The sequence below is a fragment of the Takifugu flavidus genome, chromosome 18 (assembly GCF_003711565.1).
Source record: "Takifugu flavidus isolate HTHZ2018 chromosome 18, ASM371156v2, whole genome shotgun sequence".
NCBI classification, from domain to species: domain Eukaryota; kingdom Metazoa; phylum Chordata; class Actinopteri; order Tetraodontiformes; family Tetraodontidae; genus Takifugu; species Takifugu flavidus.
Window position 1 is genome coordinate 6,737,444 of NC_079537.1, and position 26,121 is coordinate 6,763,564.

Consider the following 26,121-nt stretch of genomic DNA (forward strand, 5'->3'; position numbering starts at 1 on the left):
CATTGGTGAGGTTTATTCACAACGGAAAACAGCACGCCTTTGATTCAGAATCTCTCGGACTGAACCACACGAATGTCCCCTCGTGGTGGTCATGTGGCGCCGCCGGCCGAGAGAAAATCCTCTGGTCTGGCAGCAGTCCAGGTGGGAATGAAAGAGTTTGCACGTGCGGATTATCAGAGCTGCTGCGATGTAGGACACAGCGAGCCTCTTTTGCTATCTCAGACCATGGCGCTGGTGCCAGACGTGGCTTTTTAATGGAAAATACGCTATACCGCCAAAGGTATTGGGACACCTGTCCGAACACCTGAGGTCAGGTGATCAATCCCTGCCGTGGCCACAGGTGTATCAGCCTACCACAGGAGTCGTCTGAGTCAGGCCTTCTTGTCCAACACCAGGGCCTGACCTCACAGATGCACCTTAGGAGCGTGGTCAAGAATTCCAATAAACCACAGTGGAACTTCTTCCCAGTAGAGTCGAGGCTGCGGTTGACTCGTATCAAACGAGAATTCATGATTTAAGATGTTCACCTCACCTAAATCAGTGAGAGATATAAAAGTGTGCGTGGCACAAAATGCCGCTACGGTTGTGATGAAGCTGTGTGCAGTAATCTGTGGTTGGACGTTCACGTTTAAACGACAAGAGGAATCATCTGAGGGATCCTGGTGCTAGGCCTTCGGTCATCTCACTTTTATTCCGAGGTATCGTGAGCATTTGTGCAAAAGGCACCAGCTTGAAATAATTTCCTCTCTGTCTTTCTTCGTGTGTATGTGCATCCAAATTTAATCGTGTTTCTAAATTATTTTTACTAAAACTGGGCAGAAAAGATGGTTGGGCTCATGCTGCTAATGCATGTGGAGCAGAACTCCATGTTTTATGTTCTTCTGGTTAGCATAATGTAGGAGAAAAATGATCTTTCTGGCAGAAGCTTCACAAGTGAGTGCTGTCAGGTGGGTTCCCCCAAAGGGGGATCAGGCCTGCTAATGTTGCCTGACTGCTTTTTTTAGCCTCCAGGGGACCTCACTGCCCTGGGGGAGTTGTCTGCCTTATCTGCTGACGACAAAAGAAAGAAAAAAAGTTTCCCCATTTGTCGCGGAAAAACTTATCTCCACTGTGTATAAACTTAATTTCTTGGGCCAGAAAGGGTAGATGTGCCCTGTATAGCACCAAGTGATTTCTCTTGTCTTATCAGACATCCGCCTTCGTCTTTGTTTCTGCGCGGTTGCTGAGATCGATTATCTTTCAAGGTTTTCTGCACCAGGGTAATTAAATAAAAATGAGAGCGGGAGTATAGAAATATGGAAGTGAGTGAGCATAGGCAACTTTACGTTGTTATTGTTAAATAAAAGAGACAGGTTGGTTTAATGCATGTAGCCATTTGATGGGAGCCGCTAACGGCTAACAACACCATTCATTAGTTTTCTTGTGTGACCCCTTAAACCCAACAAGTTGTCATCTGTCTGGCAGACCTTTTGTTAAACAGGTCTGAAGAACAGATACAGACCCAAGGTTGTTTGCAGTCCAAAAGAGAGATTTCCAGCCAGAGAAAATCCTGGAGCCTTTATGAAGAAGCGACCTCGGCAGCTGCTGTAATGGTAACAGTACATCACTGAAAACAGATTACCAATCCAGCAGCCTCGCCTGCCTGTCCACTACACGCCCGACTGGAGAGAGTGACAGTGAATAATGATCTGGCACGGGGGTTTTTTGTTGGTTAAAACTTTCATCCCCGTCCGCGTGCTCCTTTCGTTTTGGCGCCGCATTGCTTTTCCAATTTCGCCCACGGTTGTCTGCGAGTGTGAAATGCTGGTAATTAAGCTCCACTCTCACGGTGTGTAGTGGGTCGCTCCCGGATCCGCACAGAAATCTTTGGAGTTGGAGTTGGAGTTGGGGTGGGGGTGGGTAGTTTTAGAGGGGCATTGTGCTCCCAGCACCCTCTCTCATGAGTCCCCACAGAGGGAGCGCTGTGAAGACAGAGAAGAAAACAAGTTTAGGAACTCAGCCTGGAGAAGGCTGCTGGTCTGGTAATTAAAGGATCTGCAGAAGACCGAACATTTAAAAAGCGGCGGCAGGATCCACACAACCCCTTCAGTCTGCGTCGCCGTTATATGAAACTATGCCGAAAAATATTCTGTTCTGTTCTGTTCTTCTCTCGGGCTCGATCCGACGACCAATATATTCTATTAGGAGAACAGAAGAAGCCTTTTGGGCGGGAGGGCGAAGCGTCTTCCAGTTGCTTTCAACAGCCAGTTGGCTCTTCACTAGACCTTTATGGATCCTATTAGGAGGGCACTCGTTTCCACGCACTTTCTGTGTCCAGGAGTGGATGTTAATCAGTGCCGCTCTGCAACTTTTCGACCCGTTTAACTGAAGATGTTTCAGGGGAATTAGAACAAGTGTAATGAGGAAGGCTTGAGGGCGGGATGAACAAATTCATCAACATGGAAGAGGAGACAGCTGCTCTGCCGCAGTTTTGCGACTCCACCTCTCCAAAGATCAAAGTCGTCGCAGATGTTCAAGAACAGGAGAAATTAAAGCCAGTCCGACTCCTTCCACCGGTACACATCTTATCTCCTGGGAGGACATCATGCAATCCACGAGACCTTTTATGTTACAAATATCGCTTCAGTTCCAGCAGAAAGAGCCTTTAATAATGGATCTAGAGGGCTGTGGAGCAGAAGTTTCCCATCCTCTCAACCCAGGGGAGGCTTCTCATCTTTAATTTCAGAAGAACTTCTGCTCTGCCACAGATCAGATGTGAGACAGATACGGTTCTTTTAACAGGCTCTTCTAATAGTGCCAGCATACCCTATCTATCATACTTCTTCTTGAAAAGATTATCCCACTTTTGGATCATTCAAAAATTTGAGAGAAATGAGGTTTTATACTCATTGACCACAAGTGGGCCTAAAAACAAGCTAGCTGACTGTATGCTAATCCTACAATGAAACATGCATTTTGAATGTATGTCACATAATCTACCTCCACATTTTAGACCTTTAAATTTAACATGCATGATAGATTTCCTATTTAGGATTATCTGATTATCCGTAATGATCCTTCCTGTTCCATCCTTGCTTCCTGAACTCCTACAACCAGACCTGTCTCGGGTGGATAAATGAGGAACAGGATGTGAGCCGAGCCGAGCAGGTGTTGAACAAAATAGTCACCTCAAGACGGCAAACAAAATACCTAAATGAGTCCTTCTTGACTGGATTACGGGCAGAAATTCATCCCTCTATTATGTGACGTTGATTTGCAGCTCTCAAAGCCGCCCAGTGAAAGTACGGGCATCTGAGTCATCCTGATCATTTCATCTCCACAGGATCTAATCAGATGTCCTGCCCCCCCCACCCCCGGAGAGGCCGGGGATAAGTGCATTACCACCATCATTCCACCATTGCGAATGGAATCAGCAGCCACCGGTGTTTCCTGCCCAACCCTCCCTGAGTTTGATTAAGCCCTTCCGTCCGCTGACTTTACAGGGTCATGTGACTTTCATTAGAGGGAGGGGGATCTAGGGGACTGAGAGCCATTTAGAGGAGGACGTAATTCCATGCAGGTTCTATTTATAGGCCATGCTATTTCTTAATATGAACTTGTTGTCTTGAGCCCCATCCTGTTTTCATCACAGAGTGGGTTTAAGCGGCCAGATGAGCGGCGCACAGATGGAGGAACGTGGCGCCGCAGCAAATCGTTTAAAAAAAATTGGACGTGTGAGCGTTTGACAACGACGGATGGAGACGCCATAAAACGTGCATCTGTTAGTCTTAGTGTGAGAGGAATGACCACCAAAGGTCAAGAGCAGCGCCGCCAACGTCGTCACGAGCCCACTGACCAGATGTGTTCCTCTCCGCCCTGGGGAGAAGGTGTTTCAACCATATGTGGTTAAGTCGGGTTTCAACGCCTAAAGCAAGTCCATGAGGCCTGAATCATAGCAGAAAAAAGCATCATTCATATCTACTCTCACCCCGCCTTGCTCATGGGCTTCGCTGATTACGCCATTAGATAATCAAGAGGTTATATATCCTGCAAAGGAGACAGCCAAATGATAATGACACGTGGAGCCGGAGGAGATTTACAGGCAGGCATACGCCAGGAAGCCTATCGTTCACCCGCATTAGGTGCAAGCTTCTACGATTGAGCGCAGCGAGAGTTTAAACGCCCCACAAGAGTTTCAAGGTTGTCCACAATAACAGAGGGTCGCTTTGCATTATTAATAGTCAGTTTGTTCTTGACAAGTCGTTCCTCAGAAGGCCGCACATGGCCATTATTTCCTCCAGTAATAGCATTTTTAGCCGGAGCAGCCGCTCAGCTGGCTAAGAATACATCTGATTGATGGATTATTCTGGGGAAAGTCGCGACGCTTGTAGCGCTGTGGTTTCTGACACGCTGATGAAGAATTTGACTCTTCCTTGTGGACGTGTCAGTGCTGGTCAGCCAGTTATTTTAATAATAATAGAAAGAAAAGTTCTCTGACAGGTCCTGATCCCAACTTAATGAATAATAATGAAGATACATCTGCCTGTTTCATGTTATCATGCATACATTTCACATTAGCCTGAAGCTAGTTTGTGGAAATGGGAGAGAAACGCGTGGGGAAATCCATCCCACCACAGCCTGTTGTGTGTGTATGTCTGCGTGTGTTCTTGCTGCATACTGAGTACCAAAATCCACATCCTCCTAGCAAAGTGAGGACCTTTTTGGGAAGCAAGGACATTTTGGCTATTTGCTGTCATCTGTGGCTCAAAATATTTTTTCTATTTATTTTTATTTGAGGCATTTTATTTGACAGAATGAACTTCAGCTATAACTGATTTCCATTTTGGCTTTCAGTTTGTATGCTTAGTGTAGCGGGCTGTCCAGCTGGAGGCCGGACCCAAAATGAGACCGAAGCGTAACATGCTTATGCCAATAAAAGTGAGTTTATTAAAAACCCAGCAGAAAGGTAAAGGCAGAAGAAATCCAAAGGGTAGATAAAAAGCGCAGGGAACTGCATGGGTGAGAACACAAAACGGCTGCAAGAGCAGGTAACTGGCTCCCTCAGGGAGGCACTGAACAAAGAGAAAACACATCCATCAGCTGGAAGAAAGCCAGACAGCCTTTTAAAGTGAGATGATAGGCGACTGCTTCCAGGGAGCTTCCCATGTGATCAACCCTGCATAACTTCACCCATTGTTTGCGAAAGGCCATATTAGAAGTGTGGAGCTTTTTACAGGATGTCGTAGCCAGAAGTAGCCATATTTGGATAAGAGGGTGGAGCTAGAGGGGGGGCAAGGGGCGTGTCTCTTGATGCAGCTCTGTGCATCAGGTGTGTCAACCAGAGACAGTTATGGAAATTATTTCACATTGACCACCATTTTATATTTTGGGATGATGAAAGTTAAAAAAATGTATATGTTTTTGAAAGAGTATTTAACAGCTGAAAATGAACGGAAGTGGATAAGAGGCAGGACCTTTTGGAGCCACCCCTAGTGGATCTCAGTGAGATCGCGCATAAAGTCACTTCTGCTTTGGCTTCACTTTTCAGACCAGAAGTCTGCGTCCATCTTTCATATACTAATTATGGGGGGGTGAGGATGATGGGGAGGGGGGTCAGAGTAATGGGGGCACAAGTAGAAAAACAGCACACGCACACACACACACACACAATCATGATTATAGATCGCAATGCTTTACTGTTAAAGAAAAAAAAGACTAATTCCCTTCCAGGTTCAGCCTCAGTGTCAAGGTGCCGAGAGTTACCCTGTTGGGAGTGATCAAAAACCTTCAGGTTCTGCTGGGACTAGTGCGTAAACACAACAATTATAGCTCCGTGCCTATGCTAACGCTTCCTGCCGCGAGGCTTCGGTGGGCCTTAAAATAGCAAGTGTTTACAAGATGCAACAGGAATTCACATTATGCTGGTTATGATGCTCCAAGTAGGTGTGTGTGTGTGTGTGTGTGTGTGTGTGTGTGTCTGTGTGTGTGTGTGTGTGTGTGTGCGTGCGTGTGCGTGTGCGTGTGTGTGTGTGTGCGTGTGCGTGTGCGTGTGTGTGTCTTTGGCATCTGAGTCAAGCAAACACAGCAGCTCCATAACTTTTAATGACTCTTTCAGGCCACAGATGGACTTTAAAACAGGATCTATTAACGTCAGCAGGCCGAAGCTCTTCGCTCCACACACACACACACACTGCTCACACGTGGAAGCTTCATCCCCAAAACATTGCGCCTGACACCAGCAACATTATTAAATTTTCACACGCTGCCGACCTCATATCATCGGAAGCTCATTGCGCCCCCATCCCTCCCAGGGTGGGAGTCCTGTTTACTTGCAGAGTCATTACAGGAGTCCAGGGCTGGCGGGGCAGCACCGATGGACCCACCACAGGCTGATTCAGAAAATACCAGATAAATCAGAAAATAAATAAATCAAATGAGCCGATGTCGTACCTGCAGAGGAGGTGAATCAGTTCTACGTACAAGGACGGTGAAATCAGCACAGCAGCCAACAGATGCTAAAAAAAAACAATTTTGAAAAGACGGTTCTGGTATGGTTCTGGGCCTCTTGAATGGTCTCTTTGAAGAGCCTCTCTCTTTACTGAAGTGTGCATCACGCTAAAGTACTTCCTGCCTCCTCCGGCACCAGCACATCATCCATTCAGGTTTTATTTTAGACTCAAATTTACGTCCGCCACCACCTGCAATGAGTTTCTGGGAAGGACTTGGTGCAACACATCTCAACGTTCAGTGTCCAGTGTCCATGCCTGGTTCTATCTGTTGTAAATAAACATATATCTTTTCCTATATTGATTCTTATTTAGTTTTGCTATTTTAAAACAAATAGGAAGTTCATTTGGGTTATTCTGTGGCCTTCTCACCTTTAGATTAAGGTATCGTTCATGAAAAGTAATGATTTTAACCCTGCAGTCACAACAACTAATCTAAAAAAAGAGAGGGGAAAGTCATTTCCGTTGCATTTTTCTCCACTTGTCAACTGTTGATTAGATTTGCTAGCTTGAACTGCAACATTGTGCACACGGTTCAAGAAGCATTGTCAGCCATTGTCTGCCCGCCAGTTCTGTAAAGGTAGAGGGGGTCAACGCACATCTGAAAATGAAGTGGCCTTGGCGCTGCGCCGTCATCAGGCTGCATTTTTGAAGACCTTGGCACCCATCATGAGTGGGAAGGCAAAAGGCAGACAATGAAATAGGTCACCAATCGCTGGAACAATGGCAGAGAGAACAGTGTGTGCGGAACTTCAGCAGGCAGAATGTTCCACATCCCATCTTTGTCTCCTGCGGCCATGATGCAAATCTCAACAACAGTGACATGTTTTATAAGAACCTTGCATCCGTTCTCCAACCCGTGACCATTTTTACCCCCTTTTCTTCATCTCCTCGGCCCCCCGCTGATGTTAATAATGTCACTTTATCTGCAGCTGGGTGACAGGCTCTGTGATTTGGGGAGCTTAAGACACTGACGGGCAGAAGATGAGAGATGTGTTCATTTGATGTCAGCGATGGCACAGATCAGATTTAGATAAATTAGATGCAGGCGTCAAAGTGACTTGTGTCAACAGCAGACTAAAATGTGGCAAAACATACACAAGCTGGAAGGTTATAGAAGCACAATAGGACTGGAAAATCAGCTCAGTAGGAACCTCACTGACCTTAAATCACCTACAAAGCGGTAACAAGACACCTTAGAAACTCAGTTCTACCTGCTTTGAAATAAAAGAACAGAAATATTCAATTTTACCCCCTCAGATATGCTGATGACCAGTTGGAGATGACCTTTCGGCGGTTTTATTTAGCATGGCATTCTTTATATCTGCCCTCCACAGAGATGTAAATCAGTTGGAGACAGAAGTGATGGCTGTGACCATGACATAAAAACCGGAGGAAGAGGAAAATAGAATGTCACTCACTCAGTGGAAAAGGGTAGGCTTATTCTGCTGCATCTTCTCAGACTGCGAGCTCTGGTCTGCGTTCAGAGCCGGAGGGTATGCTGGCTTGCTTTACATTCAGCTCTTTTTATTTCCAGCTCCATGTGGCTTCAGAGGCTTTGCAAAAGTTGTAAAATCAAATGACATTTCTAAAGCAAAGCCCCAGTTTATATGTTCTCAAAGCGGGCCTGTGTGTTCTGTTTGTAAAGCACAGAGAGGAGCTTCGTTGTGTTTGTGTGCTGGAGATAAATTTACCACCGAAAATTAAATTATTCAGCCAGACTCACATTTTTAAATCCCCCTTCATTCTAAAAAGGTCCCTCAGCCTCATGGAGATCAGCTGACCATGAGGGACCTCTAGCGGTGAACACTGAACAATTCTCAGTAGCGTACAAATGGCGCTCCAACTACTACCGTCAGAAAAAGAAGCCATTGTTTAGCGTTACTCTTGAAATAAGTGAAAATAATTCATGTGACCATAGCCACCATGTCCTTTAAAATAGCCCTGACACATGGAAAATGTTTATAACTCTTTGGCATCAGTAGCTTCCTTCCCTCTGACTTTAATGTATTATGGCCTGGCTGCCTCCAGGGAGCGCCCGTCTCCACTGGTTTTTCTTCACACCACCTTTTTCTACCTGCCTGAAGCGACTGTGGAAATGACTCAGACAACCGGAACAAAATAGGAAGTGGACTTTAGGAATAAGAGCGTTGAAATCAACCCTGGCGTTAAAACTGTATTGCCTTAAACCGTTTTAGGGAACAAGAAAGATGAAAATTGTACGTGTCTCCTCGGCCAAAAGAGCGTTTTAAGATTAATTCATCGACTATTTTTTTTCAGAATAAAAACCATTACGGGACACATATAAAGAGGCTATATTGCCCTCTCAATATCATAGTTCACTAATGGTTAAATAATTGCTTTTAATACTGTTAAAATATCAGCGGGAATAGTCGAGAATAGCGACGCAATTGTGAAGTTTAGTTTGAAAACGCCAGACCGGAAGTGCCTATTATCATTAATTATGATTCCGGTGGTTTCCACCTTGTCGAACCTCCCCTCCTCTCCGCTGTGCTCCCATAACAACTTTGACAGCTCAGTTTAGTCTCGCCGCCGCCGCTCCAGCCACTTTTTATCCGTTTCCCCTCAGTTTTACCGACACCCTCCGACACCCTCCACCACCCTCCGCGGGGACGAACGCCAGCGTCCTGCGTCTCCCGCTGGCTATGAGGAGTTACCTGTAGGCTCGGTTCGGCTTCCCCATTCTCAAGACTTTTTTTTTTTTTTTTTTAATTGATTCGTCGTGAGGATTCTAACCGGTAACAATGTCGAAGAGCGTGGAGGAAGTGTCCAAGCTGACTGAAAGCACATACAAGGTGGGTACCGGTGGGAAGACAACAGGTGCTCGGATGCAGCAACAACTGGACCAGTTCGGCTTCCTCTGCGACTTTAACCAGCTGAGCAAACGCCAACAGGTGTTTTCCGATCACGCTTAAATAGCGAGTTTAAAGCCGTTTGCCGATTAATAGTGATGAAAGGGAGCCTTGGCTCAAGCTAATTATGGTAATTATTCAACTCATAACTTTCTCCTTTGTTCTGTACAGATCCGTTCTTCATTAATCCCAAACACTGTCACATCTTGTGATGTATTGGACTTTCTTAGTCTCCACCGCGGTCCCACCTGTACACACTAAAGCCCAGCCCTGAAAGAATAGATTCCAAGTGTGTGCTGCAAGTTATGGATCAATAAAGTGAGAGGCGTTGGGATAATAAAGAGGAGGAACGGAGCCGCACTTGTCAGCAAGGTTCCTTCAACGTCCCACACCGTCCACAGTGATGCTGAGTGCTGTGTGTTTAATAAAGACGGTGGGGGCGGTTATGTCCCCCCCAGCTCCTTGGTGTGCTGAAATGCAGGGAAAAAAGACTTAGGTGTTAATAATTTAGCCGCTTGTGTTCTGTGTTGTAAGACTATACAGTGGGCTCCCAGACAGGCGTCACCTCTGGCACCCGCCGACGAGCAGCAAACCGGGCCAGGTTGCCTTTATGGCGTAAATCATTCTTTTTCCAAGTTCCGGAATTGTGAAATCCGAGTTTTAGCAACTTAACGTCCCATGTGTGGTTTGTTAGCGTTTCCTGCATTCTGGGCCTGGGTGTGAATCAATGCACAGCCTCTCCTCTTACCGTCATCAAAAGCATTGCTCAACAGCACATTGTTGGGTGATAGTTCCGCCACATTGCCTGCCCCCACTGAGGTTTTCTAATTGTTTCCTGTGTGTCTGTCAATCATAACTCTGTAGCGCGCAGGCGCCTAAAGGTCAGGGGTCACGGCTCCTGTGAATAGGTAGTCAGCAGGGGTTAAACGTGACTGTGCTCCATGAATGTTTAAGCTCTGAACGAAATGATCTCTCATCGTCTTTCTGTTTGTCCTGTTTGTTCAGAGTGTGATGGAACAGTTTAATCCAGGACTGAGGAACTTGGTCAACCTGGGCAAGAACTATGAAAAATCTGTGACTGGTGAGTATTTGGATCCGAGGTGTCACTTTACCTTGAAACTGAACGTTGGATTGGCAGTATAGGCGGAAAGAATAGCCGAGAGAGTCGATGCTATTAAACCATCTGATAAAACTGAACATTCTGTAATGATTTTCCAGCGATGACCCTGGCAGCAAAGCTGTATTTTGATGCAATGTCTAAGATTGGGGAGAGCGCTGCGGTGTCTCCGGTCTCTAGAGAATTAGGTAAGTTTTCCTGTTGTGTTCTAACATTTGATCTCAGATTGGGGATTCGACATTCGCTTTCTTTTGTTTACTTACTACAATCTCCTGGTTGACTTTAGAGAGTGATAACAAAAACGGAGACACTGGTAATGACAGTTCACCAGTGATGTGTCCATCTAGAGAGGGAAGAACATTATTAGTGTTCATTCTGACAAAGGTAGCAGGGCTTAGTGCTGGTCCCTGTGGAACACCCTTTGTACCCTCTCTGAAAATGACTTCTCAAACCTTCCACAGGTGCATGCATCCAACTTTAATATATCAACCAGTGCAGCATTAGACCAGATGAATCACGCATTTGTCATTTTTGTTACAGTGTTCTCATCACAGATACACTGTGACGAAGGCTTTTGTCTCAGGTCTCCAGGCCTTTTCCCCTGCAGCTCATTTGCAGTTCAGACGTCTGGCATCCGCGCTGACTGTTAGTAGTGTCACATGATTTAACCACTGCATGTCTGTCATCTCCCCTGCTGATTAGCAGCAAAACTGCTAATTAAATTTAGTGAGGCACTGGGGGCTCGCCTGCTGTTGCTGCTGTTCCTGCTACACTCAAAGGGACGTTCTGGTTTCATCAAGTATCTATGTCCGGGAGCTGCAGATGTTTTCTGGTTAATCAGCAGTTGCGGCCAGTCACGCCGATTTCCTGTTAGCTGATGGTGACGAGTGTCTTGGGCGGTTTAGCTTTCCCTCACTGTCCCATATGTTCTGCATGTTTGCAAACTGTCTGTGTTCCAGCAGCAACGTGCGTAAAATAACACGGACAACTGTGAAATGACTGCAAAAAGCGAGGCCAAAAAAGGCTTCTGCGTTTTTTTAAGTCATAGTTTGGCTGTTTTATTACGATCGGAGTTCCTCAATTCTTGGCAAGTGCTGGCTTAAACTGTGGCAGTGGGTCAAATTGTGCCAAGTCATGGCACATTACCACCAAATATAAGGGTTGTTCAAGGCTCAGTATCGCAACTAGCCCCAACCTGTTCCCTCTGTCATTTTAGAGAGAAAAGACTGTAAATAAATAAAATAGGAGCAAGATAAACAGTCGGGAACATGTCCTGTTTTAGGAAGTCAGGAGGAAATGAGGGGAGGGTCACAAATAAACTTTAGATAGTATCAGCAGCAATTAAACCATTAAAATAGACTAAACCCACAAAGAAGATTTAGAATAGAGTAGAAACTATAAACCAATATCATTAGTAGACATTTGTGAAGGAAGTAGTGATCATCAGAGATGAGACGCTGACCTCTGACCTCCAGCACACACTAATCCCTGCCTGTCAGCGACGGGGAGGGACACGCTGATCCCACGACAGATCGGTTGTGTCTGAGTCAGTAGGAGATTACGTAGAACAGGGAGTGATTAAAGACACGCCACAGCCTAATCGAATGAACCGGGACCGTTAGCTCACAGGCTCGTGTCTGGACAGTGTAGAGCAGGAGCAGAACAAATGTTCTGGCCCCGGCACATCGACACTATCAGCCCTGCTCAAAGAATGTGAAAAAGCAGAATTTCTTACAAAGAGAACATGCCTTATCAGTGAGTGTGTGTGTGTGTGTGGGGTGGGGGGGGGTGGACATAGCGAAGCTGCCCCATCAGAAACCTGAGCTCCAGTGACACGTAGCCAACCAGAAACCAGATACACTCGAGGTGCACTGGAGGACCGGCGCGCCTCGTTCTTTATTCCGTTCCATTTGCTCCTCCCCCTCTGACAGAGTTCAAATGTCAACCTTCGTTTCATTCAAGCGCTCTTTTCTTCCCGGTCTGGTCAGACCAGAGTTGGAGTTGGAGCCTGATGGAGAGCAAAAAATGTGAAGTGCTGAGGAGCTAAAGGGCTTCAGCACACGTCTGTGTGCATAACACTACCCGGGGAGCAGCGGTAGTTTGTGTTTAGACCCTTAATTATTCATACATGTGTTTGAGGTGAAACCTAATTGATTCCCTCCATATAAGCATATCTCTCTTCGATATTTCTAGTACTGTGACTCATTTCAGGCAGCTTATCTAAGCGTCAGAGTCTGTGCTGCTGGTCAGTGACCCCAGAATCTCCCATCCCACCGGACCGACAGTGCCAACAAACGTATAGTTTGAATGTGCGTGGATTTTCACAAACAGAGGCGATAGAAACACACTTTACAGACCTCTTTACACTGCTCATCCCTAATGTGAAGCTGCTGGGGTCTGGAAACTGTCCTCACCTCTGCCTGTCGCACACGTGCACATACACAGTTCTAACACATGCCCCTTGACTCAGTGTAGACACACGTGTCCACAATATCTTCCAGTTTTACAGTCCAGGGTACGCTCCACGTGGCCCGAGTGGTTTGGACACAGATGTTTGATTGGTCATTTATTTCTGGGAGGAATCCCAGAAACTCAGACTGATGAAAAGATTATTGCCCAGTAGGAATGAGGGCAAACAGGGTTTATATTTGTAATACATAATAAAGCAACGTTACACCACAATACACTGGAAAATACACATTATTAACTGGTTCACTTGTGCGGTTTTGACCCAAAGATGAGCTTAAGGTTCGGCAAGTTGCCAGGTTTATGAAGGGAACCCCCAGAGCCCCTGTCAGAGCGCGGTGTTTGTGGACCCCTGAGCAGATGTGGTGTCCTGAAATCATGAGCTGTGTAACAGGATCAACTCCCAGATGAGCTCCTGGGACAGGAGGAATTTTAGTCCAGATTTACCTTGTTTGCTTCCAACACTGTACAGCCCTGTGTGCAGACACTTCATGGTCTGAGACACGGCAACAAATGCCGACTCACAACTGTTCAAGTGACGTCAGACGCACTTTGCATGATCCAGAGTGTTTGCATGGTGTGTCGGGTTGCTCTCACAGATGGTCTCACAAAAAAGGCCCCATTGTTGGGACCTGCAACATGTTTCTGAAATAACTTTCGTAGGTATGATGATTATTGTCCTGCTTGGGTAACTGTGGTTTTCCACATTTGTTTTTTCCCTCCTGTTGACCATGAAAGAAAAGAATCACCCACCATTTTCCTTTTGTCTGACACGCCTGTGGGACGATGCAGGATACGTGGCATGTGTGCACTGAGAGTCACACATCACCGGAGACAAAGTTCAACTGATCTAAACCCCTGGCAGCGCCCTGAATTAAAGTGCGGGCGTAATACTTTGTTTTGAACAAAAGTGTAGGAAAAGGGTGGTGAGAGCCGGCGTAAGCAGCCTTTACATCCAGGACATTAGTCAGACAGCGTGTGTGGGTTTGTCAAGCTTGGCTTTGGTTAGCTCGCCGCAGCAGATGGCTTCTCAGGTTATCCACATCATGACGCCCTTTTGTGCAATTCCTACGGTCATGAAAAGCTGTTGCCTGGCAACATTTCCTAGAGATAGTGACAACAATAAACAAAGAGTGACTTGCCAGCGAGACTTTTGATTCCAGTAACACCCGGGGAACAGTGTCGATCCTCCCAGTTGAAGCGTTTGGACAGTAAATTGGCTGATGTTTTCCAAACCCCTGTCTACGCTCTGGATTTATTTTTTTAGGTCAGACATGTCAGAAACTTGCTTTTGCCCAGTTTTCCATGCACAGTCTGGTCATATGTGGTGGATTTATCCTTTATCATGCGCCTCAACCCTGTTTTTTTTTTTTATTTGCCTGTTCTGACTCTTGCTGTACTCTGTAACACTATCTCACCCCACCACCACCCAGACCCCTCACTCCTGCTTTGTCACAGGACAGATTAACCTGGATTAGGGCCTGACCTTTATCCTCAGAGCTGTTTGAACCTGTTGAGTGAAGGAGTCACTCTCCCTGTAAAGCAGGCTGGTGCTGCTGAGGTGTGAATGGCCTGTTTACATACGGATGAATGTACACTTTATAGACGGGTGGATGTTGGATGGCTGTTCCTTCATTTGGCAGAGTGCCTTGAGAAAATGGCACCGCTAACGGAAACAGATAACAGTGTGGTCCATTGGAGACAAGAACGCCAAGGACAGATGCTCATTTTGTTTGTTTAAGAAGTAATCTGTCAAGGTTTTTCACTGGGATTTTATTGGTCTGCAGCGTTTTCCTGCCAAGGGCCATTTTGACACGTGAGAACCTTTTGAGAGTCATAACCTTGGTTGCAAAAGTCAAGATGCAGCTCATTGGTGGAGCCCATCAATCTGTGAATCCTTAGGTTTTATCTGCTCATGGGCAGATTACTCACCATCAGTTTCATCCTGTTTAATATATCGATGCATCACTTCCAGCCCTGCCATGCTGCTGGCTGCTGTACCAGTGAGCTGATTATACAATGTTTTATTTAAATCAGCAGATGTAAATAAGATTTTTGTAGTTTTGATTTCATTATTTTCTCATTAATCAATATCAGTGTGATTCTCATTGTTCATGTGTATTTATATATAGCATTTTAAATGGAACCTAAACATGAGTCCCTGAGTTCACATTTAAGAGAACCGTGTATTCAGCCATACATTGATGTACATTATATATCCTATTATATAATGTCCATAATAGGGGTAATGCAACGTTAATAAAAGCATGTGATTTGCTTGCTGCTGCTCTCCCGGTTATTAACCTGCCTGTGTTTCTCTGTGTGGCAGGTGTAGCGCTGATGGAAATATCCGAGGTTCACAGGAAGGTTCACCTGGAGCTAGAAGAGAACGTGAGTGCCGGAGACGGGTGAAAACAGTTTATTAACTGCGTCGCCTCACCCATTCGCAGATTTGAATGACAAAGACGCCCTGAACTCGTTGCTCAAGCTGCAGTCCCACGAGCACACGCCTCTGCTCTTTCCTCACACTCGCAGGGTTTAGGTCGTAGGAGCACCTGTTGTCCGTGCTGAAAACAACAGGCACGTCTCAACATGCCCCTTAAAAAAACAGCTGTTACACTTTATTATGTAAAGTACAGTCTGATATTAGCTGTTGCAGTTAGCTGTTACACTCCAAACCCCACAGCAACAATGCAAACAGGTAATTTCATTCCTGTATTTATGCTTGTTTTATCATTTGCTGTGTTGTTTATGTGCTTTGTAAAAAAAAACACACTGACATATCACATAAGTTTCTCCAACAACTTATAGCAGTTTTAAAGTCAAGGGTAAGGTTGGGCTCTGAGTCGTAGCGAGTAGCTCCTGAGGCGTTGTTGCTAACATTATCAGCGAGTAGGCCGACGTGTTAATGGCCTTCACTCGGTGAGTCACAGCATCATTTCTGGTCCGCAGATGATGGGAGCCCTTTCACAGACTTAAATGTGGGTGTCGTGCATGTGTCGCCGTGGACGTCTGCATCACATGTGCTAATGGGTGGGCACTGCCACCGTGTGTCTTCAGGCCTGTGGGGATATGGATGGTTTCAGCCTGAGGCTGGTAAAGGAAAAAAGAGCAGCGCTGAAGAGTCCGTATTCCCACGCTATGGTTCTGACTCATCAATAACTGCAACCTAGAAGTTAACTCTCACCCCCACAGTCACACGCCATTGCACTTTAAATAATAATCCTTCATTTTTCTGTTTTGACGCCCTGATATCTTCCCCGTGTGCTATCGAAAGCGATGCCGTCAAACACTTGAGCTCACCCTTCCACCCAGTTTCTAATCTGTGCTGTTCTCTCCTCTTCCTGGTGCCTCTTCCACCTCCTTCTCCTGTAGTTAAAGAGGTTCCACAGGGAGATAATAGCCGAGCTGGAGAGAAAGACTGACATGGATGTAAAATACATGACCGTAAGTGGTTTGAATAAGTCAGTGCATCTTGTTATTGTCATGTAAACACACACACACACTATTATTTAGTGCTTCCATATAGAATATAGTTTCTGTTTTCTCTTCAATTTTCACCACACTGCAGGGGTTTACAGGGCGGTGCGTGTAAATCTGTCTGTTCTGATAACAATGCTGTAGATCAGGTTTTAATACCATTTGAACTGTAACTGTCTGTCACTACGACTGCAGTTACAGCAAAGAATTTATGCTCTAATGAAAGTTAACACCACTGTTGGTTTGTCAGAACCTGCAGAAGTTTTTTTTTATTTGCATGTATATGAGATCTACACTCTTGTTACAAAACGTAGATGGAAGATTTTCTATAATATCCTCAGTTTTCAGCGTCTAATATAAGGTTTTCCTCTTTGCTTGGCAAAGTTAATAAAATAAGTGAAATGTAAAGCACAGTAACACAGTAGCAACATGGATTCGTAGGGTGGGAAAGTTATTCAGCGCCAGCATAACTGCAAATCATCTGCTTTAGGCCACATTTAAGAGGTATCAGATGGAGCACAAAATGAAGCAGGACTCCCTGGAGAAATCCCAGTCCGACCTGAAGAAGCTGAGGAGGAAGAGCCAAGGAAAGAACGCCAATAAGTACGAGAACAAGGAGAGCGAGGTGAGCCGGACGCAGACCTGCATACAGATGTGCTACTTAAAACAAGAGTGTCTGGCTTTGACACACTAGAAGTGTTAAAGTGCACACAGTCACAGGCCGGTAGGGTAGATTATTTATCTATGACTGCTTTATTGCAGAATATATGATGAAATACTGTGGCGGGTGAGGTCATGACAGCCAGTTTCAGTAGTCATTACGTACGCCTCCACACCCACAGTGTGCACGTGGGTGTTTATGTGTGTGTGCATATAGGTGTTTGGATGTCTTTGTTTCTCCTGCTAACAGTGCGCTCCGCCCCTGCACAGGCCACAGGAAACAAAAGAATCACTGACATCATTATATTACCGATGCAGTGTAGGGCACGCTTTGCTTTTTATTGTTTCAGTCATTACAAAGTGGAAACCAACATGTCGGAGTGTTTTATCAGATGAGGGCAGATGGGTTTATGACATTAATAGCAATGTTGGAACAGGACGGCACAGTTTCCAGTGTAAATGAAGGCATCACCACTGTCAGATATTATTGTTAGTATCACAGGGCAGCACTTTCAACAGGGTACCCAAACCATCTTCACCACAGCCTCTTCCAGCTCCTCATTAGTGCCCCTGAGAGATCAGAGCTTCGCTCCCCCACTTTAGCCACCCTTCAAAAGAAACTCGGTGGTCCTACTCTTGGGTCACAACCCACAGCTCAGGACCGTGGGTGAGGGTCAGAACATAGACCATCTACTGTAGTTTATTAAGAACTTTCCCTCCTGGCTCAATGGCAGTTGCACGGGTCCAAGGACCAGGCTCTCTCTCTCTCAACCAAGACCCCGAGACACTTGAACTGCTCCACTTGAGGCAGCAGCAATTTAAAGAGTCTCCAACCAAACGGCGCTGCTCTGCACATATGATAAATATTGAGCAGAAAATGTTTTATAGCTCTGAGGATGAACACAGGTTGCCCATAGCAACAAGTTATGTTACAGTGTTGACACTTGTAACATGACTGCGTGCGTGTGTGTGTGCACGCCCATTGGGAATGGTGTGCATGTTGTATATCCTCTCCACCCCACCCACCTCCATCCATTCATACAGAAACAATGATGGAGCTCCTCTACAATCAGGAAAAGCTGCTCACTCATTTTGCTTCATTGTTTGTTTAACATCCTTGGACCAGATGTTTTTGTTTAAATGTAAAAACACCAAAAGAAAATAGGCTGAAGCACTCAAACCTGCACTAACTGCAGTTTGGACCGCTCCTACAGGTTGTACTTCCCCATGGGGGGGTGTCCCCCACAGCATTAGAGATTTCATGTCTGATTAGTTTTAATCAGCACTAACTGGGAAATTAGTTCCTAAATTATTAAAAATTCAGTCGACAGACTGAAACTGAAAATCAGTGATATGTAAATGATGCCGTTTGCATTCTGCCCGATGGGCTCCTAAACAGAAGTATTTTAATAATGTGTGATGGGGATTATTTTTTCTAAGCACTGAAAATGATCGTCTTTATATTTATATGACCATAAATCCTAAGAGTGATTATTTGCTGTGCTGTTCAGCTCTACAGAGCTAAATTATGGAGGATCCTGCGTTCACTGGGCTGGATTCAACCTGAAATCTCTCTTTAAATCTGTATGCTCGCAAACACAGTGGTCGACATGTTTAAACACCGTTTCCTGCTGTTATTTTTACAAATTAAACCGTAATTCAATTGACTGCAAACAGTCAGATCAGATACAAAGATGCATACATTATGCTACACCGGCAGCCTCTGCTGTGCAAGAGATACCCTCCAATGATTTAGGAGTGTAAAGGAATGAGGCTAATGAAGGAGAATTCATCTGCTTTACAATGCTAATTAGCCATGATGCCTTGATGTGTTGTCTTTAATATCAAATGTAATTCTGTTTTTTGTGTTTTCTTCACCAGAGGCCCTTCATTACTCTCTAAACTGCCTGTTTCATATTGTCGTGTGTGTGTGTTTAGCCTCCACCATCTTCACACTCCAGTGATTAATGAATGTCACAAAATCCTGTCTTTAAAAATAATGCGTCCTCACAGCTCCAGAGGATGGGCATGCTCTGTTGTGCAGCTTTGTGACCTTTTATATTCGGATCCTGTTGGCGTGGATAAGAGATGCCCTCCTTTAACGGGTGTGCCTGTTTGTCTGGTCTTTTCTCTGAAGTCACAGCAGTCGCCACTGTCGGGGCAGCTCAATGCAGCCTCGCTGCCTGTGAGGAGAGATTAGTGTGGCACTCGGCTCTGTTTATACCCTTCGCCTCTGTCAGCTGTTGGTAATTGGGGTCTGAACAGCTGTGAACCATGTGGCTATAAAGATAAGGCTGATCCCTGATTGGACATTTAGTTGGAGGGTTTTAAAAGCCAGTGATGATTTTGGCTTATTCTCTGAGTTGCTGTTTTCTGATGATTGTCTTATAATTTCCCTGCGTTTTGTTGTCAGTGCCTGGAAACGTTAGTGAGCCGTCAGATGGATATGCAGCTGTTCCTGGCAGACGGCTGCAAAGAGGCTCTGCTGGAGGAGAAGAGACGCTTCTGTTTCCTAGTAGACAAACACTGCATGTTCTCCTACCAGACCGCCTCCTTTCACGACAAGGTACGGAGCATCCGAGGCATTATCTCATCCGATTGATCCTTTCTGCGGGTGCGGCGGTGTCGCGTTTACATCGAAAACCTCACATCTATTCGACACCCCAGCAGGAACGTGTTATTCCGCAGCCTCAGGAGTCCCAATCTATTGCGTTACCATGGTGATGGAAAACTTTGAACTGAGCTCAGACGCGTTGCTTTTCTGCCTTCAATGCCGTCTGTGTCGCAACAGGCCAGAGACATTCTAATGGCGAAGCTGAGCGGCTGGCAGGACCAGTGCACCGACGCCACCGAAATGCCAGACGGCGTCCTGACGATGATTGAGGGGCTGCGCACCCCCGTCACCGTCCCCATCACACCTCTACCCTCTCCCTCCCCGTCGCGGCACAGTGTGGTATGAGGATGGCTTCATTATGTTCACATGAATATATCGATTTGAGACGCTGCCATTACTGTCCTGCACACAGACGATCTCGGCCCCCCCGGTCCCACCACTGAAGGCTCAAACCAGTCCACTGGTAAACCTGTTCAACCAGGATAACAGCACCTACACTCCCAACATTAACAAAGGTATAATGGCTGTGCTTTCCATCGATTTTGACAAATTCAGGATTTTATTTTTATGTTTCATGTCTAGTTTTTCCTTCGTCTTGTTCTAGTTTTTATCTAATTTATTCTTCTTCTTTTTGCTTGATAATACCAGATACCCAGAATTATCAATTGCTCATTAATGTTACTACTCACTTTAAAGTATGAGAGTCTGTGCTGCCGTTTCGTTAGTGTAGTGCAGAAATAAAATCTAACTATTGATATTCTTCGACAAATATCCAATCATAAATCACAATTATGCTTATTATTCACACATAATGTCTGAATTTTCTGAATGTACACGTTGCTCCTCTGAGTTCACTGAATCTCTTAACTTTGTCAGAGATGTTTGATGAGTAAAAGAAGCATTACAGACTGGTCTTCTTGCAGTCTTTTTTCCATTGTCTTTGCTTCTCCTCTTATCTTCCGTCCTTCCTCTCTGCCAGATCATCAAAGCGTTGAGGAGAACAATCTCGCCAGGTCTGTGTCTGTAGCCACGGGCCTCAACAACATCGTGAAAAAGCCACGCGTGCGCACCATCTTCCCCCACACCGCCGGCAACAACAGCACGCTGCTCAGCTTCGACGAAGGAGACGTCATAATCCTGCTCATCCCCGAGGAGAAAGACGGGTGGATGTACGGCGAAATGGAGAAGAATGGAAAGTGAGTAGAAGCACGTGTGGAGCTGGGATGCTGCTGAAGGCTGTAATTAAGCAAATGGGGGAGGAGGGCGTGCAGGGAGTTGATTACATGCTATACATACATGTGCGCATACAGTAAATGTACACCATAACTACTTCATGATGTGTGCGTCACACCGCTGTCCTCACTGCTGGATTCTTATTCCAGCCATCAGACACACACAGCTCCAGGCTCATCGGGTGTTTCCTGAGCTGGAACACACGCTGATAAGAAAATCAAAGGTAAATCTGGCCTGAGGGGAAGATGTACAAGAGTGGACGGTCCCAGCAGCCAGAGGAGCGCCGGCTCTGCCTCACTGACAGGCCGGGGCCCAGCTCTCCCACCACCTCTGACTGTCCAAACAGGCGTTTGATCTGCAGCTGTTTTGAATATGAATCAGGTCTGATCTTTAGCACTATCAGGGGAAATTACCTCTCACATTAATCAGGAAAAAAATCAAGCGCCGAAAGGAATAATTTGTGAGTTGCTTTCAAAAGTCGTGCGGTCGGCAGTAAAACTTCGGTTTCACTGCCTGAAGGCTGCAAACTGGTGGGGCTCCAGTGCCTGAAGGCTTAAAACATGGGGATGGTGGTGTGTAGGAGAACACGGAATATGCGTCTAGGTCCCTTGCTGGATTTCTGCATTGTCTTGTGTCAATATTGAGCGAGTCCCAGCAGGTTCCTTGTCAATAGCTGCAGTGATTTACAGTCCCGCCCGTGCTATTGATGGAGTGGGGATGAAATGTTGACAGAGAGGGAACATGATTTAAAATAAATATCACTTCTTTTTTTTTTTACAGCTTGATTGACATATTTAGAGCCCAAACTGTTAATGTAGTTATGAATTCTTGGAGGAAAAATAGGTGCATTGTTAAAAAAAACTTCCCTTTCAAAGGCAGAAACCTCAACCGGACCCTGGTTTGAGGCGGGTGGTCACCTGATTTGAAAGTCTGGGGAAAGATTGGGATAGTTTCATGGAACAAATGCCGGTTGCTAAATGTCTAAATATTAACTTTCTTCTTTCTTTTCTGACTGATGACAAACAAGGAAACTGAGTCACTCTGTCTTGCTTCAGCAGTTTTCTCTGACTTTTTTTCCTTGTACACTATGTCCCTTCCGTAATGGTGAGATTATTGTGGTGTGTGGATGGATTACGGCCCCGTTCTAAAGTCCCCCAGGTCTCCAGACAGCCCGAGGCTCCGCCTGACTTAATACAGCAAAGATTTTAAGCAAATCCGTTTGCATCTGGTCACTGAGTTTGAGGAAACAGAGCCTGGCATTAAGACCTTGATGTGTTTCATTCGCTGCACTGCACAGCTGCTAGAAGGATTCAAATCGGTCAGAATCAGAGAAAAATAGCATTTATCATCCTTCATCAGATGGCTTTTTCTATAATTAGTGCGGTCTTTTTGTCGCCATGGTTACCACAGTCATACATTTCCACCACATTGAGATGAAATGACTTGTTTCTCCATGATCTCTATATTAAAGGCAGCGGTTCAATGCAACAGTGTTGATGAGTGAGGAGCAGTAACATCCACCACTTCTCCTCCTCTGTTCCCTACAGGCGGGGCTGGTTCCCATCATCTTACTGCCGAGCACTCTCTGATCCACGGGTGAACAACAGGTAAGGGGACTCCAGGTTCACACACGTACACACACACACCGGCAGGTTTCATGTTACAGCGCTCTGTATTGTTGCCGGCGCTTCCTCCAGTTACTTTTGCCAATAATAACCCTTGTCGTCCTACGAGGTCCTCAACCTTTGATTCCAGCACAGAAGTCACGCCCCCCCACCCCTCCCCCCACACACACATGTAAACTAGCTTCATAAGCCACAAATGGGTCTTTCTCTCAACATGCTGTGTAAACCAATAAAAGCAGAATCACCACCAGGAAACAGGATGTTGGTGCTGCTGAAGAAGGAAAGTTCAGACTGTGGAATCCAGCCTCCTCTTCAAAGAGATTAATCCCTTTTGGATTAATTTACTAGATCTTAATGTGCTGCACCTCCCATAAAGAGGCTCCCAGCCAGAAAGTTAAAACTGTTCCAGCTAGAGTTTGCAGCCATTCTTCTGAGGACCACTGAGAGACCGTGTCTCATATCCTCTCCTTCATCTGAACACCACCTCTGATCTCAGTGGTTTGTATTTGGTTTCCAGTGTTTCTTCCGCCCCCTACCGCAGCAGAAGCGTGGTCAACCTCCACCACCAGGACACCGAAACGGACGAGGCGACGATGGTGCTACCCCCGGCAGACTACTGCGACGCCGCCCAGCACAACAGCGTCAAGAACAACGTCACAGCCACCAACACAGCCACCACAAATAGAAACCACCAGCACTCCCCCACCCCTTCTGCGGCCTCCTCCTCTTCCGATCACATCACGGTCAGTCACCAGCACCAGAACTCAGCCTGTCGTCTCCATTCACTCTAAGGTTTTTAATCAACACACCATTGATTCCTTTAGAAGCAAATATCCAAGTGGGTGTTTGGGTGACTCTGAATGGATTCAGATTTTTCCAGTGGTGTTAGTAAAAACACCTTTCTGTGTGTGTGTGTGTGTGTGTGTGTGTGTTCAGCCTGGAGAGCTCCTGTATGCAGTGTATACACTGCCTCTGGCTCAGGGCCTTTACTGTCCTTTGCAACCCGAAATGGCCCTGAACAGGATAAATGATTATACAAGCAGGGAGGATATAGTCAACTACAATACTCCTGAATGTTGTTGCGATAGGGATGAGTGAGCAGACCCAGCTGGGAGCTGCCTTTGTCCCAGTATGCCCAGAGTACAGGTCATCAGCGGTAGCTCCGCTGTTCCCTCACCCGATGATGGAGGAATATTCCTGCCTCACAGCTGCAGCTCTTCCTGACCGCTCCAGACACGTTTCCATGGGATTACGCGCTACTGTCTGCCATCTTTGCTTCTTGTCGGGAGTCATTAGTTTGCAAACGTTCCACTTTTGCATCCCATGCAAAGCATCAGCCAGTCCGGTGGTTTTCCTCCATGAATGCTTTTTTTTGATCCACCTCATTACACAATGGAAATCAATGTAAACACACCTGCCACCGGTAGCTTCTCACGTTCCCCATGGCATGTTTTATCTTTTACACCTTTCATCATAGCGTAAAGATTGTCTGACTGTTCTGGCAAAGGTCTGAGGGTCAGGTTGCCCCACCAGCTGTTTGTGCCCTGGTGGAGCCACTTGTCCCACGCATCCACCACAGACTGGAATTCCTCTCCGGGTGAACCTGATACCCACCTGCTTTACATTCTTTCAGTTTCTCCCATCTCTGCACTTCCGTCACCATCATCCGCAGTATTCATCCGTCTCCAGCCTCTGTGTTTTTTGACGGTAAATAAGTCCCTTCCAGGAAAGTGTAGCTTCCAGTGGCTGCAACCTCTTCTGAGAATACACACACACGGATCTGAGTAGATGTGTGTTGGGGACAAAGTTGGTTTGTGTTGAGCTCCTGGATGAGTGGGTGGGTGCTAGTTAGACCTGCAGCATCATTATTGTTGGCGTGCGCTTGCACTGCGTCACTTTTCTGCTCCCTTATGCGGGTTGCTGGGTTGATAAATCATTAGGTGCTTTGAGTCTTGTTGGTCCTGTTAAAGTTGAAGATGGGAAGATGGAGAGAACAAAAATGCTGGAATGCACCATCACAACTGAAAAATGCACCATCACAACTGAAAAATGCACCCTCACTGGTTTAGAGTCCTGGACTGAGGAAAAGATAGTGAACGTAAGAGCCGAGCGTTGATACCGAACGTTCACCAGAGCAGAACCTGGCCGAGCTTTAAATCAGCATTGTTCACATGCTATTTATAGACACGCAGATCAGTAAATGATTGTTGCTATGGCGTTTTCATTGCAAACATCTGTGGTGCGAGAACAGCTGTTAAACACTGAAATGAGGGGACGTACCAGTAAAACCTGTGCAGTGACCCTCTTCTGCTCTCTAGCGGAGCCTCCTGGGTACTGCAGGATGATTCACAGTATTAGATCTGCACCACTTCTTTTTTTTTTTAATGTTGCGCAACTGTTAATGTTCGGACGCTGCAGTCATTAACAGACTAATCCTCCTGCCAGGAACAATCTCGGAATCATTATGAGTGGATAGACTGGAATTTCCAGATGTTTCAGATTCCACACACACTCTCCCGTGATGAAACTTTCCCAGACTCGACGCTCATTCATGAAGCCGCCGTCAGCAGCAGAGTCTGGGGAAGGCTTTTCATGATTGTCTGTCTTTTCAACAGGCAAACCAAGCTAACGGTGTATCAAGACCACCTCCTGCTTACCTAGTGTAAGTTACACACACACACACACACACACACAGCCTCTCTGTGCCACACACTCAGCTCTGCTCTAATTCTCACAGGGGAGGGAACCCGTTCGCCACAGTCAGGCTACGTCCAACCGTCACCAACGACCGCTCCGCACCGATTATCTGACCGGTCCCATCTCTGCAGGCCTCCATTCCTCCCGTCCTCCGTGCGCCCTCGTGCACCTTCTGAACTGAACCAGAAGTGAAACCTGTGATTACTGTTGCAGAAAACTCACCTGAGTATTTAGGAACATTTTACACCGCAGAGGCTCATATTTAAGATGGATCTATTTTTGTTTTTTCCCCCCCTGACTATTTTTGTGGCTGTGGTATTGATATTTCCGTGCCCACGCTGCAGTCGACAAAAGGAGCAGAAAACCAAACGGATCTTGTTGGACACGTATTTATACGGTTGCCGTTGCTTGTTTTAAAGGTACCTTCTGTTGCCATAGTTAAAGACTGTATCATAGAGGATCTCTCCATTTCACCTACAAGCCCTTAAATCGTGTCTGAATTGATCATGTCATATATGTATCACGTGATTTACCTGTTTTTTACAACTGTGGAGACAAATCATTTGCCTTAAAGCTGTAGTCTGTTATTCTCTGTCTCGAATGTTTTTAGTAACATCACTGAAGGTGATGGCAAAAGGAACAAAAAAGTCCGTCCTCCACACACACACACACACACACACACACACACACACACCCCTCTGCACTAACGTCAGCTTTCAGTCACAATAAACCAGCATAATGTAATAAAAGCAGCACACAATAAAACCACTGCCCTCTGTGTCCCTCTGTCGCTTTCTGTCTAACAACTTTTCAAATAAATGATATTGTAAAAAAACAGCATTAAACACAAACCTAGGTAATACCCAGACCT

The 26,121-nt window shown here is 45.8% G+C and overlaps 1 protein-coding gene across 2 annotated transcripts; it reads left to right on the forward strand.

The window, feature by feature from the left end:
• Nucleotides 1-8,980: 8,980 nt before the first annotated feature.
• baiap2l1b (BAR/IMD domain containing adaptor protein 2 like 1b) lies at nt 8,981-26,030 on the forward strand. 2 transcript variants are annotated; one of them, XM_057015838.1, is made up of 14 exons: nt 8,982-9,301; nt 10,364-10,439; nt 10,577-10,663; nt 15,271-15,332; nt 16,317-16,388; nt 16,912-17,046; nt 19,495-19,647; nt 19,873-20,034; nt 20,108-20,210; nt 20,675-20,891; nt 22,476-22,535; nt 23,071-23,296; nt 25,169-25,215; nt 25,291-26,030. In XM_057015838.1, the coding sequence occupies exons 1-14, from the start codon at nt 9,251-9,253 to the stop codon at nt 25,361-25,363; spliced, it is 1,524 nt and encodes a 507-aa protein (XP_056871818.1). In that variant the 5' UTR covers nt 8,982-9,250; the 3' UTR covers nt 25,364-26,030. The 2 variants fall into 2 exon arrangements, with proteins under 2 accessions (XP_056871820.1, XP_056871818.1); XM_057015840.1 differs by lacking the exon at nt 10,577-10,663 and having other exon boundaries at nt 8,981-9,301.
• The last annotated feature ends 91 nt before the right edge of the window (nt 26,031-26,121 follow it).